At 47.4% G+C, this 14,997-nt stretch overlaps 2 protein-coding genes across 6 annotated transcripts in view; both read right to left on the bottom strand.

Annotated features, from left to right (window-relative positions):
• Positions 1 to 7,354, bottom strand: part of TMEM268 (transmembrane protein 268) — a 54,788-nt gene extending 47,434 nt beyond the window's left edge. For 2 of the 5 annotated variants that reach the window (XM_089913660.1, XM_022578933.2), the window contains exon 1: positions 5,045 to 7,354. Coding sequence is in view for 1 of the 5 variants with exons in the window: in XM_022578933.2 (XP_022434641.1) it covers positions 5,045 to 5,069 (25 nt within the window). In the remaining 4 variants the exon portion in view is untranslated. Of the gene's footprint in view, positions 1 to 158; positions 284 to 347; positions 477 to 5,044 lie in introns of those variants that run through there. The other 3 variants (XM_022578930.2, XM_022578929.3, XM_022578932.3) reach the window with 3 other exon arrangements.
• A 115-nt stretch (positions 7,355 to 7,469) lies between these two features.
• On the bottom strand, positions 7,470 to 14,106 carry ATP6V1G1 (ATPase H+ transporting V1 subunit G1). The gene is made up of 3 exons (XM_022578934.3): positions 13,936 to 14,106; positions 10,263 to 10,363; positions 7,470 to 8,345 (listed from the first exon to the last, which is right to left on the bottom strand). The coding sequence occupies exons 1-3, from the start codon at positions 14,015 to 14,017 to the stop codon at positions 8,172 to 8,174; spliced, it is 357 nt and encodes a 118-aa protein (XP_022434642.1). The 5' UTR covers positions 14,018 to 14,106; the 3' UTR covers positions 7,470 to 8,171.
• Between the last annotated feature and the right edge of the window lie 891 nt (positions 14,107 to 14,997).

The following is a 14,997-nucleotide window of genomic DNA, read 5'->3' as shown; positions in this document are numbered from 1 at the left end:
ATCTGGCCTTGGCCTTGGGCAGCTGAGTCTAGCTTCAGGTTCTGCCCTCAAGTCTCCTCCCGGGTCTGCTGCCTCTGGGCCTCCCTCACCCTGAAATCACTCCCACTGTCCCAAGCCCACCGGCTCCCAGGAGCCGCCCGAGAGCAGCTCCCACTTACGACAGAGGGAAATGGGGCCCAAAGGCGCAGGAAGAAAGCGGACGCGGCCCGCGGCGCCCACTCCAGACCAAGACACGGGAGCCCAGCGGCAGCACGGGACCCGCGCGGCTCAAATCGGGGCTCGCGGCCGCCCGCGCTCGGGCCCGCGCACAAACACAGGGGGCGCGCCCCGGGCCCGCGCACACTCACCCGTCCGCGCCGCCGTCGCCGCCCTCACCGCCGCCCGGGGGTCCCGGGGACGCCGAAGGTCGGGCGGCGCCGCCGCCCCACAACGCCGCAGCCTCGGGGCACCTCTGCCCGCGCTCCGCCCGCCGCCCGCGCCGCGCGCCGCCCTCCCGGGTCCCGCCCCCGGCCCGGGGCGGCCCCGCGCGGTCACCCCACCGGGAGGAGCCGCCCGCCGGGCTCGCCTCGGGGCCCAGAGGGAAGCCGGCTCCCGGACCCGCTTCGGAACCGAGCTGGGAGCTGCCTTTCATAAGCCGGGCTCCCTCCCGGGACGCCGGGAAGCGCCCCGGCGCTCGCCGACCACGCGCATCGCTTCTGAGGCGCGGGGGCGTGGGGGGGGGGGGGGGTGTCTCCGCGTCCCGGACGGAAAGAGTTCCAATCCCCCTCGGAGCCTCGGTCTCCCCGTCGTGGTCCAGCCCATGTCTGACAGTCACGGGACCCGGTGGATGAAGAAATATTTGGACCAGAAATTTCTTAGGGACTTGTTTTTTAATGAAAAGTTATATGTGCACTGTGTTAACAGCATCGGTTTGGGGATCAGGCTCCCTGAGCTCTAAGCCAGGTGTCTCCGATTTTTTAGGTCATCTTCGCTATAGTGTTTAACCTCTCTGTGCCTTAGTTTTCTGTAAACAACAGATGATACTGTTTCATGGGATTGTGTAAAGCTCTAATCAGATAATCGGTGTGAAGTGTACACAACTGCAGGACACATGATGGCCGCTCACTAGACGTTGGCTGCCACCCCCAGCACCATCACTCGAGACTTCAGGGGTGTCTACAGTGACAACTAACCCCTTCCCTGAGAAAAGCACTAACCTTGCGTACATTTCCATAGAAACGTATGGACAGATGTGTACACTGTGCATTTACACAAAAGGGAACCTGTTCTATTCTGTTGGACACCCTGCTTTTTCATTCAGCAAAGTTCCTTGGCATTCACCTCATGCCAGAACACTCCCCTCTGTCTCGTTTCTTTTTAAGGGGTGCGCACTCACCTCCATGTATTGTAATAGGAAGGCTCTTTCTTTCCTTTGCCTCTCTCCGCTCGTGGACATGTAAGGGGAATTCCCACTCTTGCTCACAGGCCTTGCTGGGATGGTCATAGCCACAGTGCCGGGTACATGCCACAGGCTGCCTATCTACAAGTGGACTTGCCGAGTCAGAATATGGGTGCAATTTTAATTTCAGCAGCTATAGCTGTGTTCATGCTCTGCCAGAGGCCGAGGTGGAGTGCCTGGGGACACGAGCAGAGCAGTGACTGAGGAATAAGCACCTGATGCTGCCCGGGCAGCGTCCGCATTCATCAGACAAGTGGGCATCCAGGAAGCAGGCTACGAAAAATTAGTTTATTCGTTTATTCATCAAAAGATCGACACCGAGGGCCTGCCGAGTGCCAGCCATTGTTCTGGGTACCACTGAGCAAGACACACAAGATCTCTATTTAGTTTGCCTAATTTCCCAACACACAATCTGGGGGCATGGGAGCAAGATTCATGGGCTGTTGGAGTTCTCCTACCTGCTGACTGGATGTTGAAAGGGATCCTGGGACAGGTGTGTGAACTGGTCACCATCTAAATTCTGCCTCCCGGGCTTCCCTGGTGGCGCAGTGGTTGGGAGTCTGCCTGCTAGTGCAGGGGACACGGGTTCAAGCCCTGGTCTGGGAGGATCCCACATGCCGCGGAGCAACTAGGCCCGTGAGCCACAGCTGCTGAGCCTGCGTGTCTGGAGCCTGTGCTCCGCAACGAGAGAGGCCGCGAAAGTGGGAGGCCCGCGCACCGCGATGAAGAGTGGCCCCCCCTTGCCACACCTGGAGAGGGCCCTCGCACAGAAACGAAGACCCAACACAGCAAAAAATAAATTAAAATAGGTTTAATTTTTTTTTAAATAATAAATAAATAAATCAATCCTGCCTCCCCAGCAAGGCCTACCTCCTACATGAAGCCAGATGTCATACTCCTGCCCTTTCTGCTGAGCTACCTTCACTCTGCATTCTCACTGCCTGTCTCTCTAGCTTGAACGTTGACACATCAGCCTCCTTTGCTAAGGAGGCAGAAGACGTGGACCTTTGGAACTGGCTGACCAGGCTCCACCACTCACTGGCATGTGAACTTGCACAGGCCAGTTCCCCTCTCTGAGTTTCAATTCCCTCATTTATAAAAGGATAAGAATATCTGCTAAACTGAGAGATTTTAAGAATTAAATGAGATGATGAAGTGCTTAGCAGAAAGTGCAGAGTAAAAGTGAACTGCAGGCTTCTCATTCTGGTGGGTTCTCTTGTTGCGGAGCATGGGCTCTAGGCGCACGGGCTTCAGTGGTTGTGGCACGAGGGCTCAGTAGTTGTGGCTCGCAAGAAGCCCGTGCACCACAGCAAAGGGTAGCCCCTGCTCGCCACAACTAGAGAAAGCCCTTGTGCAGCAACGAAGACCCAATGCAGCCATAAATAAATTTTTAAAAAAGAAAAAAGTGAACTGCATTTCTGGGCAATTCTTTTGCATCTCCAAAAATACAGTAAATGGCAAGGCCTAGCACTATGGCGTGAGGGAATGGGGGCTCCATGGAGAATGGAGAAAGATGAATGAAATCTGATAAAAGGTGAGTAATACCTAGTAAAGTCCACTGGAAAGCAGTCTTCAGTGGCGCTATCTTGATGGATTCACAAGGCTCTCTGTGGTAGGCCCAAGCCCCTCCCCACCCCCCAGCCTATCCTGTACTCATCTTTACCCACTGTCCCCCAACCTCTGAAAACCCTAAGCTCCAAGAGCACAGACCATCTCTCGTTCCTCCTACACCTGTGCTCTCTCACTTCCAGTTCTCAGTGGTTGCCATCCTTCTCCCTCTGGAATGTAACCCTCAAACCTCATCCTCACCTCGTTGCCCAGATAACTGACACATTCTCAGGTCTCAGCTGAAAGGGCCCTTCTTCTAGGAGCCCTCTCCTGTCCTGAGCCCAGGCCAGTTCCCCATTCTTATAGTTAGTCTTCCTTAACCTATGGCCACACCTAGCACTCGCTATGGTCAATGTTCAGTGTCCCCTTTCCCAAAAGGAGAATAAACCTTTGGGGCACAGGGCTGTTTCTGCCCATGCTCAGAGCTGGCCCCCAGCTATTGTTACACACATCTGAATTAGAGAATGAATGGCTATGAATGAAATTATCAGGGCCTCAACTACAGACAAATCCAAATAACCACAAACCCCAGCCAAAGCCACCCTTACTCAGCAATTAGCCCCTTCGTCCTGTCATGTTTGCAAGGGTTACAGGCCCATGTCTGAGGGTTAGCTGCCAACTAGCTGGCAACCTTGGTGAAGCAAGAGGGAAAGAACTTCTTCCTGGCCTGGAAGAATCTTCAAGTGTGGCAGCAGACAGGACAGGAGAGAGCCTCAGAACCATGGGATGAGTAAGTGAAAAGGCAAAGATCGAAAATTAGATCTTGTTTTTTGGAATCTGCCTGCCAGTTGTAGAGTCACTGACTTTCTCTTTTAGAAACACACTGCTTGAAACTCTGCCATAGAACACACTGAACTAAATCATACAGCAACCCAGGCTGGGAAGTCAGGCAGACCTGGGTTCAAATCTAGGCTTGGCCACTAATTAGAGCCATCTTAAAGAGTATTTCCAAAAGCACGCCCCACAGTACGTTCCATTGCTCCTGGCTCCATTACATTGATTCGAAATCCTGGGAGTCACATCACACAGTGAGTACTCCCCTGTAAGATACGCACGGGAGAGCTTGGGCCTAGACACACCACTGTCCTTGGCAGGAATGTGCAGGGAGTTGGACAAGTCACATGCTATTTGTCAGGAAACTGGGTCAAAACCAGAAGAAATACTTTGGTTTTTTAAAATTTTTATTTATTTTTGGCTGCACTGTGCAGCTTGCGGAATCTTAGATCCCCAACCTGGGATCGATCCCGGGGCCCCTACAGTGGAAGCTCAGAGTCCTAACCACTAGACCGCCAGGGAAGTCCCGGTGAAAGTTTTTAGCGGTCTGGATAGAAGATCAAACCAGCCACAATATTCCCTAAAACCAAAGCCTAATCCAGGGCAAGGCCTTAACTCTGTATAATTGTGAAGGCTGAGAGAGGTGAGGAAGCTGCAGAGAAAAGTCTGAAGCTAGTGGAGATTGGTTCATGAGGTTTAAGGAAGGAAGCCATCTCCATGATTCAGTAATTGTTGACGTAAAAGCTGCAGCAAGTTACTCAGAAGATCCAGCTAAGATAATGAATGAAGGTGGCTACACTAAACAAAGGTTTTCAATGTAGACAAAACAGTCTTATGTTGGAAGAAGATGCCATCTAGGACTTTCATAGCTAGAGAGGAGTCAGTGCCTGGCTTCAAAGGACAGTCTCTTTTATTAGGGGCTAATGCAGCTGGTGACTTGAAGTTGAAGCCAATGTTCACTGACCACTCTGAAAATCCTAGGGCCCTTAAGAACTGTGCTACATCTACTCTGCCTGTGCTCTATAAATAGAACAACAAAGCCTAGATGACAGCACATTTGTTTACAACATGGTTTACCGAACATTTGAAACCCACTGTTGAGACCCACTACTTGGGGAAAAAAGATGCCTTTCAAAATATTCTTGCTCGTGAACAATGCACATGGTCACTAGCCGGCATGGAGAAAGCTACTGTTTGCAATTAAAACAGAGATTTTTTACTCACCAAATAACCACAGGATCTGCCTCATCTCTTAGCCTCCCTTGCAGTCAGGTTGGCTCACGTGATGCACGAGCGTCAGTGAGCTGAGAACAAGTGTCATTTATTTCAGGACGTAAGCATAGACGAGCTGGTGCACGTTTGCCAACTTTTTCTTCCCTTGCCTCTGGAATCATGGGAACCATGTGCTAAAATGGTAGAACCACAAAGTGGAGGTGATCTGAATCACTGCATCACCACATGGAGAACAGCTGCCTTGGTCACCCAACATGTATCAAACATTGTAAGAAATCTTTGTTGTATTAAGCCACTGAGACTTCAGAGTACATCCTATACCAACAAATAAGAGCTATTATTAGGCATATAATCAAGGATGATTAGGGTGAGAAAAGGAGAACCAAATTTTGGAAAATTAGGACACAATTTTTGAGTACCTAGAATGTTCCAGGGATCGTGTGGTACTTTCAATAATTTTGTTGTTGCTTTAACAGTAGTTGTCAACTGGGTGGTTTTGATCCCCAGGGGACATTTGACCACGTCTGGGGACATTTTTGGTTGTCACAACTGACAGGGTACTACTGGCATCCAGTGGGCAGAAGTCAAGGACACTGCTGACCGTGGTCTGGATACACTTAGCAATACCAGGAGTAAAGTCCTAACAAAACCAGGTATAGTTTGGGACATATTAGGATCGAGATGCTTACCAGATAACTGAATGAAAATATCAAATAAACAATCTGAGAATTCTAGAGTTCAGGACAGTTGGAGATACAAATTTGGGTCTTCAATATAGATGGTATCAAAGCCATGAAATGTAGATGGTCTCAAATGGGGACGTAGAGACACACAAGAACAAAACCACAGGAAAAGAGGCGGAGGAACCAGCAAGAGACTGGAGAGGCAAGGCGGCACACGGCTGCAGAAGGGAGGCTAAGAAAGTGGCTCAAGAATAGCCAACCCTGTCCAATGATACTGAAGGTCAAGCAGGCAGAGGATTGGACCCCAACTAGGTCATCATTGCTGACCCTGACGAGCAAGCAGTTTCAATGGCATGGCAAGCCTGACTGGAGTGCCTGAACAGTACAAAATGGAAAAGCTCGTATAGAAAATTCTTATGAGGAATTCTGCGAGAGGGAACAGCAACTAGAGACGGAAGTGGCCTGAGATCCACCCATCCTCAGTCACATAAAAGATACAATTTTTTAAAAGGCCCTCTAATTCCCCCATAGTTTCAGCACAATGTTCTTTCAATTGTTTCTACGTACCAGATATTATCTTGCAGCGGAAGACTTTCAGCTTCTAGGGGGTCAGAGGGCATTTTTTTTTTAATATAAATTTATTTTTGGCTGCGTTGGGTCCTCGTTGCTGCGCGGGCTTTCTCTAGTTGCGGCAAGCAGGGGCTACTCTTCTTTGCAGTGCGTGGGCTTCTCGTTGTGGTGGCTTTGCTTGCTGCAGAGCATGGGCTCCAGGAGCGTGGGCTTCAGTAGTTGTAGCTGGCAGGCTCTAGAGCGCAGGCTCAGTAGTTCCGCGGCACGTGGGATCTTCCCAGACCAGGGCTCGAACCTGTCCCCCTGCATTAGCAAGCGGATTCTTAACCACTGTGCCACCAGGGAAGTCCAGAGGGCATTTAATTCTTAAGTGCTAGAGTGAAGTTACTGTAGGTACTACACTCAGCATTTAGCCCACCAGGAAGGAAACACGCTTGATAACCTGTCCAAGGCTGCCCCAGGACAGGGTGCTCTAGAGAAAAGGCAAACTTCAGATCTACTAATTGCTTGCTGTTTTGTGTGTGTGTGTGGTTTTTTTTTTTTTTAATTTTTTGGCTGCGATGAGTCTTCATTAGGGCGAACAGGCTCAGTAGCTGCGGAGCAATGGCTGAGTTGCTCCGCGGCACGTAGGATCTTAGTTCCCTGACCAGGGATCGAACCCTTGTCCCTTGCATTGGAAGGTGGATTCTTTTTTTTTTTTTTTGCGTTATGCGGGCCTCTCACTGTTGTGGCCTCTCCCGTTGCGGAGCACAGGCTCTGGACGCGCAGGCCCAGAGGCCATGGCTCACAGGCCCAGCCGCTCTGCAGCATGTGGGATCCTCCGGACCGGGGCACGAACCCGTGTCCCCTGCATTGGCAGGGAGACTCTCAACCACTGCGCCACCAGGGAAGCCCTGGAAGGTGGATTCTTAACCACTGGACCACCAGGGAAGTCCCCTGCTTGCTGTTTTTCAAAACAGTTGTTGGGTGAAATGACCGAAGAAAGTGATTTCCTTCCTGCTAAGATATGCACCATGAATATTTTCTAAGTATGTATGAGAACGTGTGTGATACATGTGCTAATTTAATTTCCTTAGTGAAATTCTGCAGAACATCTGGGTCAAAGTGCATTTTGCATTATCAAAGAGGATGAAGCAGAGGGGAAAAATATGCATGACAGAGTCTTGACTTTTAAATGATTATTCGTACAGTATCAGTACACCAAGCAGTGACATGCAACAAGTTCTTGAATTCCATCATCTAGTAATTTTAAATAAGAGAAACCAAAAGCAGCCCAGTACTAGTACCCACTAACTCCTGGCCGGAAAGGACTATTTTAAGGCCGGCTGTTCACATAGGTTACAAGTAACTATTTACTACTTTTTCATAGATAAAGCCCCTGACCTTCAAGAAAGAGTTAGGGAAAAAAAAAAAATTTAATCCCTTTCTTTCTTAAGAAAATTGTTTTTTTTTAAACTATATCTAAGGTCATAGGAAGGAACCTTCATGATCTAACTTTTGAACAAGTAGAGTTGCAACATAAAGCTATGACATAAAATTAAAAGAAAAAAAAACTATATCTAAGAAAGAAAAAGTCAGTGTTCATAATATGCCACTCGAGCGAAAAGGTATAGGAAAACAGACAACATATACCCATTAAGTTTCTAAGAAATGTGAGGTAAAAAGATAAAATCTTTGGATAGGCCATAAGTTTGTACAAAGAAGCTATGATTGCTATTCTGCAAACAGTGAAGGGACCTATTATATAATATACAGAAATTATTTAATGCCTTTTCACAAGAATATAACCCAAGCCTTGTTAAAGCCTCATATTCTATGAAGGCATCTAAAATGCCAATCCACGGCACAGCGCTTTTGCTCTTCCCCTATCCGTTTATGCGGTAATTCTCATGGATTTCTGGCCGGATGTCACAGACAAAGGCCAAGAGGTTATCCAGGACCTCATCCCTGTTCTGCCGGAAGTAGGTCTGAAGGATGGTCATCTTCTCCTGGGTGTCCTTCTCCACTTCAGTGCTGCAACTGCCGTGGGATCCCAGAGCCTGGAGTCGGGGAGCAATGACAGAGGGAACATCAGGACGATGCTCCCGCTGGGCAGGAACAACATTTAATAAGCAACGTTCTGACTTTTGAAGAAACCCAGTCTCATAATGAATATAAGTAATCAGCAGCATGACTGAAGAGCGTGAGAGAAGTCAGGGTTCCACAGTCACATCCCTCTACAGCCTCACGTGCAGCCTTAACCAGAGACTGGAATGAACCTAAAGACCTAACAACTGAGGCCTGGTGGTTAGTACTATGTCTCCTTGTGTGGTTTTAAAGGGAGTAGATACATGGTGTTTTTAAAAAAAAAAAGCTCTTAAAAAATAACAAACACAAGGGCAATACAATTTAGAAGGAATATAGAGTTTCACCATTACTGGTTAATGTTTTAGCTCTTAAGTTCAACAGTGGTTTCACCAGTATTAAGAATACGTGACATCTGTTCTTTCAAGTAGAAATATTCTACAAGAATACACAAGAAACTGTTAACAGTGGTTATCTCTAAAGAGGACTGTGGGTCTGGGTGAGAGGGAAACTATCCCTTCATTGTTGCCCTATTTTATTGCTTGAAATTTTTAGTGCATGGATGTCTCACCTCTTCAGTTTCCATTTACAACTTAACACACACACTGATGGACAGATTTTCTTTTACTGTCCACTGTCTTCTCTTTGTTAACTGTTATGCCTACTTTATTAGAATGTGATTTATCAGGTTCTTAAGGTATCACTTTTTTGTGCCTGAATCTTTTCATCACCTAAACTGCTATCGCCTCATTATGAAGGTTTACAACTATATCCCTTCACATTTGTGTAACACATCAGTTTACAGAGCATTCTCTCATATGACCTGTTACCTATTCCTCCATAACCTATGAGGAGGCTATCACTCCCCTTTCTACAGTTGAGGAAACCAGGGCTCAAAGAGGTCCAAGTGGGGCTTCCCTGGTGGCACAGTGGTTGAGAGTCCGCCTGCCGATGCAGGGGACACGGGTTCGTGCCCTGGTCCGGGAAGATCCCACATGCCGCGGAGCGGCTGGGCCCGTGAGCCATGGCCGCTGAGCCTGCGCGTCTGGAGCCTGTGCTCCGCAACAGGAGAGGCCACAACAGTGAGAGGCCTGCAAAAAAACCCAAAAAACCTTAGCCTTTACCTGGGCTTCCAAGCATATAGGTCAATAGATTCCATTTTGCTTAAACCAGTTTGCACTGTTTTCTGCTGCCTGTATCCAAGAGTCCTGATAGAGGTTCTTTTCTCTACGAAGCCTCCTCCATCCGTTCCCTTTTCCAGAATTTTCCCTACTTTCTCTGTACTTTCTGTATCTGTTTTTGTACTATTATTATATGCATCTTACACATCTTACACATTGTGGTCTAGCCTATACTACTGATAAGTGACTAAAGTGGGGCTCCATGTGATTTATGTTTATGACCATTACAGCCCTCTTCAGTTGTTGGTTTGCATTTTATTACTAAGTGTCCCTGACCACCAGGCACTTTATTACTAAGTGTCCCTGACCACCAGGCTGTACGCTAAACTCCATGAGGGCCATGTCTATTTCTGTTCACAGTTGATCCTCTAGCATCTGGCACACATTAACTGTTCAAAAGATATTTAATAATATCTATATTCAATATATATATTAAATAACTTATCTATATAAATTATCTATATTTAAAATCTAATTATATCTATTAATAACTCAATAATTTAACTGGATAAATGAAGACTAGGATTCAAATGTTAGTTAAAAATTAATCACCTTAAGAGATTCAGCCTAAGCATCCAGTAACCAAATTTTCAAATTTCTACCACAATCAGAATCTCTGAGCTACGCTGGATATTTTGAGAGCCTAAGGGGAAGAGGAGGAGAAGGAAGCCTCAGGAAACTAAGGCAGTAATGAAAATAAACTGAGCCCACCGCAGCTTCCTTGGCCTTGAATTCCTTCTCCCTCTGCAGGCGGTACTGTTCAATTTCAGCCTGGGCTTCTTCTTTGGCCTGCTTCAGTCTCCGGTTCTTTCCTGTTTTCAAAGGAAGTGGTTAAGAGACAAGCAGAAGAGGAAGCAGAGACTGAGATGGTAAATTCTAATAAACAAGCACAAAGTTTAAAGATACAGTCTCAAGAGACATGCATGGGGAAGAGGGAGAGAGAGAATTCAGAGCTAACTAATAGTACAAGCTCCTGCCTCCTGTACTTAACTAGACTGTACTTCAGAAGGAAGTGACTAGATAAAAAGGACCGCCTTCTATACCTACAGTAGACCGTAAAAATGATGCAAAAAATTTTGGAATGTGTCAGAATATTCTCTCCATCTCAACTACTAAGAACCAACATAAAATGGGTGACATTAGCCATCTGGGGAATTCTCTCTCTTCCTGAGAAGTAAACACCTATGCTGCTGACTACAATTGGAGCTCGGCTTAGAAGCTTAGCAGGGAGGCTAATACACTCCCAAGGGACATCAACCTAAACTGTAACTAATGAAACAGACGATGTAATATTGGAAACTAAAACGCATGCCTGTGCACAAGGAAATAAGTAAAAGTGGTTCTGGGAAGGAATTCTGAATGGGGAGCACTGGACATAAGACTGCACAAGCATCTAAGAAGTGAGGAGACACAGCGGCTCTGCTTTTTAGAAGAGCATAGTTTAACATAAAGCTGGAAAAAGTCTCTAGGTTCTATCAGAGGCTTTATGAAAACAGACCACAAGATCAACCAACAAGTTTCCCTGTTCACCAAACTTCTAAGACACCCAAATGTGATGGTGGGGGAGGGGGGCAGGTCCTAGACAATCAATTGAGATTTTATTTAATTCAGAGTAAAAGACATCCTGCATCTAAAAGCAAGCTGTTATAATTCATTGTATAGCAACTGCCGAAATCCCAGTCAGCCCACGTAGGTGAATGAAACTGAATTTAACCTTCCACCTCCTGATTAAGAACAGGATTTTGAACTGGTGATGACCCCATGACATCAATCCTCCATGAGGCTAGTCTAAAATAATCAATAGGTGTCCAAGCCCCACAAGGACTATTTCTCCAAGTATATATTTACTCCAGTACTATTTAGTGCCTACGATTTAAGGTCTGCCGGAGCCAACTTCTATCCCAATGCCCCACATGCTGTCCTCCTCATCTGCTATATATTCAAAGCCATATTCCAAAGTCAAGGTTCTTTTCCAAACCAACAAATTTTAACACAGCCTGAACATTATGCAGTAGCTCCACATAATGTCACAATACCACTGTCCCGATCACTCCCAACAACTATGGCTCCCTGAATTAATCACTTAGTAAACCATTCTCCGCCTGTCAGCAAACACCTTCAAAGTTCAATTTTCATTGGCTTCTCTGAAAACCTGAAAATATCTGAGAAGGAAATCATTTCTTTTAAATCTTGTTTTTTGTGGGCCTTACATGGGGAGGCCAGCGTTTTGTTTCACTCCCAATGACAAACCACATACAAATTTTTAAAAAGTTTATGGTCCAAAAAGAAAAAAAAAAAAAGTTTATGGTCCAAGCAACGATTTCATGAAAAACTGGGGTTGGACCGTTTTACCACATCATGCACTGCCTCTTCCCCATTCCTAACTGGGTGTGTCAACCATAACTACAGATCAAGAAAGAGAGTATCTTCAAATTATAGGTCTTCTCGATACTTCTGTTCCTAACCACCGCAAATTCTGAGATGTATATTAGCCATAAACTCACTCCTTTAAAACAAGTTCTTTCAGTCACTATGTAATAGCTACCTGAGATATACAAGTCCATGCACCAGGCCTGATGGGATAAAGGAAGATGTATAATATGACCCCTACCTCCAAGGCACTCAGAATCATTCTTACCATATGCCCAATACCTGTCCTTACACTTCCCCCAAATACTCTCACATGCTTCCCAACAGATACAACTTCCGCTGCTGAGCCATCACAGGACAAACTCTGAGAAGTCATTCTGGAAATACTGCGTCAAGGTCATGATCAGAAATACTCCATGAGGAACACAGAACTTCCCAGTCACCAGAGCAAGAATAGAAGACTTGTTCCCATCTCCAGCTCCCTCAAAGAAAGCTTTTCCAATGAAATACAGAGTACCACACAACCCCTAATTGAAAAAGTAAAAGAGCCATGCTTGAAATCTACTTGGGTATGGGATAAGAGTATAAATCCTATTCTGGGGGAAAGCACGCCAAGAAATTACTAAGATTAATCGTTTTTGGTATTTTACCCCAGCTATGTTGTTTCCCAGGGTATGGTCATACCATTTTTCTCTGAGCCTCATTTTTCCCATCTGTCAAATAGGAATAGAAACATCTATCTCACCAGATGGGAAACTGAAGATATAAAAGTTAAATCAGACATAGTCCCTATTCTCCAGGAGCTTAGTCTAGTGACTGAGCCATATAAAGAAACAGCTTACTGCACAGTGATGACGGGAATAGGTACTTGGGGAGGACTCCTAGCCTAGTCTGAGGGGAAAAGATGAAGTCAGGGAAGGCTTCCTGGAAGAACTACTGCCTAAATTTTGATATCTGAAGAAGCCTAAGTGTTAGAGGATGAAGAGTAACTAGGAAAAGGCTCTTCCAATCAGGAACCAGCTGTGCAAAGGCTTGCAGGGGAAATCAACCAAGGCGCCTTTGAGCAATCACTGTGTCGGGAGCGAGTATCTAAAGGGGAGATTAGAGAAGAAAGCCACAGCCTGATGCAAATGCACCTCCTACACCCTCTTAAGGAATTTAGGCTTTGTTCTGCAAGCACTAAACGTTTGTTGACTATAGGGGCGGTGGGGAAGTCATATTCGCAATTGAGAGGTATGACTGACTGCAGTGAGGAGAACCAAATGGAAGAGAAGAGGAAGCCTCCCACTCACCAATCTAGATTCGATCTACCTGTTAAGTTCTTGAGCAACCTCACACTTCTCAACTCTAGCCCTCCTCTCACCTGCAATTAATCTACCCCAAATTTGCTTCCTTCACTGGGGCTTTGAATACCGCAATAAAGACCACAGATGTCCCAGGTACTGTGTTTGGCACGTATTAACAGCACTGAAAAAACAAGTGTAAGGAATTAACAAATTAGGCTACTACGGGAGCCTCAGAGAACTTGATGCCCTGGACTAAGATGCTGGCTGCAGGGATGGAGAAAAAGTGAACAAATAAACCTTAGCAACTGACTAAACATGGCGAACGAGGGAGGGTCTGAGACCTGGCAAAAAGGACTGTTTCCAGACTGGGCAAAAGTGTAGATGGTGGCTCCCTACAGTGAGACGGAGGACCCCAAAGGAGTAAGTGCGAAGGGGGAGAACAACGCGTTCCGTTTGGATAATCCACTTTACACACCCCCGAGACCCTAAGAAGGACGTCCACTTTGTCTCCACGCCCTATCTACTAGCCTACATCGCAGCTCTCAGGCGACCTACAAGACTTCCAAAGCCTCGGATCCAGAGAGCTGCGAGTGCGATTGTAATCAACCCCCCACCCCGCCCCCGGCCCCGTCAGCAGTTTTTCGGGCCTCACCCACCTACCACCTCCCGCGGCCTGCCCGCAACTCTTGGACTCGCGCCACGCCTGGCCGCCCCGACCCCAAACTCACGCTTGCGGGCCTCGGACACCTTCTCGGCGGCCCGCTTCTCGGCCTGGAGCAGCTGCTGGATACCCTGCGACTGACTGGCCATAGCTGCGGCGGCGTTTCCGAGACGCCACAGACAGGCCTAAATTGGCTCTATCGCCCCCTCGGGTCAGCTGACCCAGCTGCCCAAGATCTGCGCCTGCGCCCGCCGCCCCGCGCACCATCACGTGACGTCCGCAACGCCGCGTCAGCTGACTTCGCTTGGCGTCTTGTGACTCGGAGGGGACGAGGTAAGGTGAGGCGGGGCGAGGCGAGGTGAGGCGGGGCGAGGCGGGGCGAGGCGGGGCGGGACGGGACGGAGGCGGGAGACCAGAGCGCCTTGACTGCGCCTGCGTAGGACCTGCTGTTGCTGTCTTCCTTGCTCACACGCAGCTCAAGGCCCTTTCAAGGTCTGTCTTTTCTCTGGTTCCATCTTTGTGGCCGCTCTGCGACGTCGTTATTGCAGTAATCCCTCCCTTTACAGTAAGCTCACATCGAGATCCAGAGAGGAGGGGCCAAGTCAAATCACTTTCCCCTATTTTGCCCACTGCTGTACTCCCGCCCCTTTTTGGAGTTTTCTTTGGCACTCGGAATATATTTGGGGACAGGCTAAAATTCTTGCCAGGCTCTTGGGTTGGAATCTGAATTGGGAATAGGGAGACTTGGGGTGAAGTCTGCCACTAATCTGTGTGATTTGAGGAAGGGTGTTTTCCCTTTCTTAACCGAAGTTCAGGAAAGGATTAGTGTTTTTCATAAATATTTGATGAATGCCTGCTCCGACCCGAGACCGCTGTTGGTACTGAGGATACAGCAGAGAGCGAGACCAACAAGGTCCCTGGTGGAGCACGCAGTTTATGGGCAAAACCAGATTAAACTAAAGGGAAAATTACAAACTGTGGTAAAGTAATGAAGGAAAAACGCAGGTTGCTCTACGAAGGAATAAGGAAGAGGGGGTGTGGAGGTGACTATGAAGACTCTCCCAAAGAAGTGGTATTTAAAATGATATCAGAATAATGAGAAGTTAGCCAGGAAAGGATAGTGGGAGAC

The sequence above is a fragment of the Delphinapterus leucas genome, chromosome 6 (assembly GCF_059928025.1).
Source record: "Delphinapterus leucas isolate spDelLeu-1000000601 "Yukka" chromosome 6, BTC_Dleu_Yukka2, whole genome shotgun sequence".
Classification (NCBI taxonomy): domain Eukaryota; kingdom Metazoa; phylum Chordata; class Mammalia; order Artiodactyla; family Monodontidae; genus Delphinapterus; species Delphinapterus leucas.
This window is presented reverse-complemented; position numbering and strand designations above follow the sequence as displayed.

Bases quoted from the DNA above. Each gene is read 5' to 3' on its own strand.
- ATP6V1G1 (XM_022578934.3), bottom strand. From the start codon at position 14,017: ATGGCCAGTCAGTCGCAGGGTATCCAGCAGCTGCTCCAGGCCGAGAAG. The intron at 10,364-13,935 runs GTGAGTTTGGGG...CTTTGAAAACAG, and splicing joins GGTGTCCGAGGCCCGCAAGC to GAAAGAACCGGAGACTGAAG. The intron at 8,346-10,262 runs GTGGGCTCAGTT...CCCCGACTCCAG, and splicing joins TCAAGGCCAAGGAAGCTGCG to GCTCTGGGATCCCACGGCAG.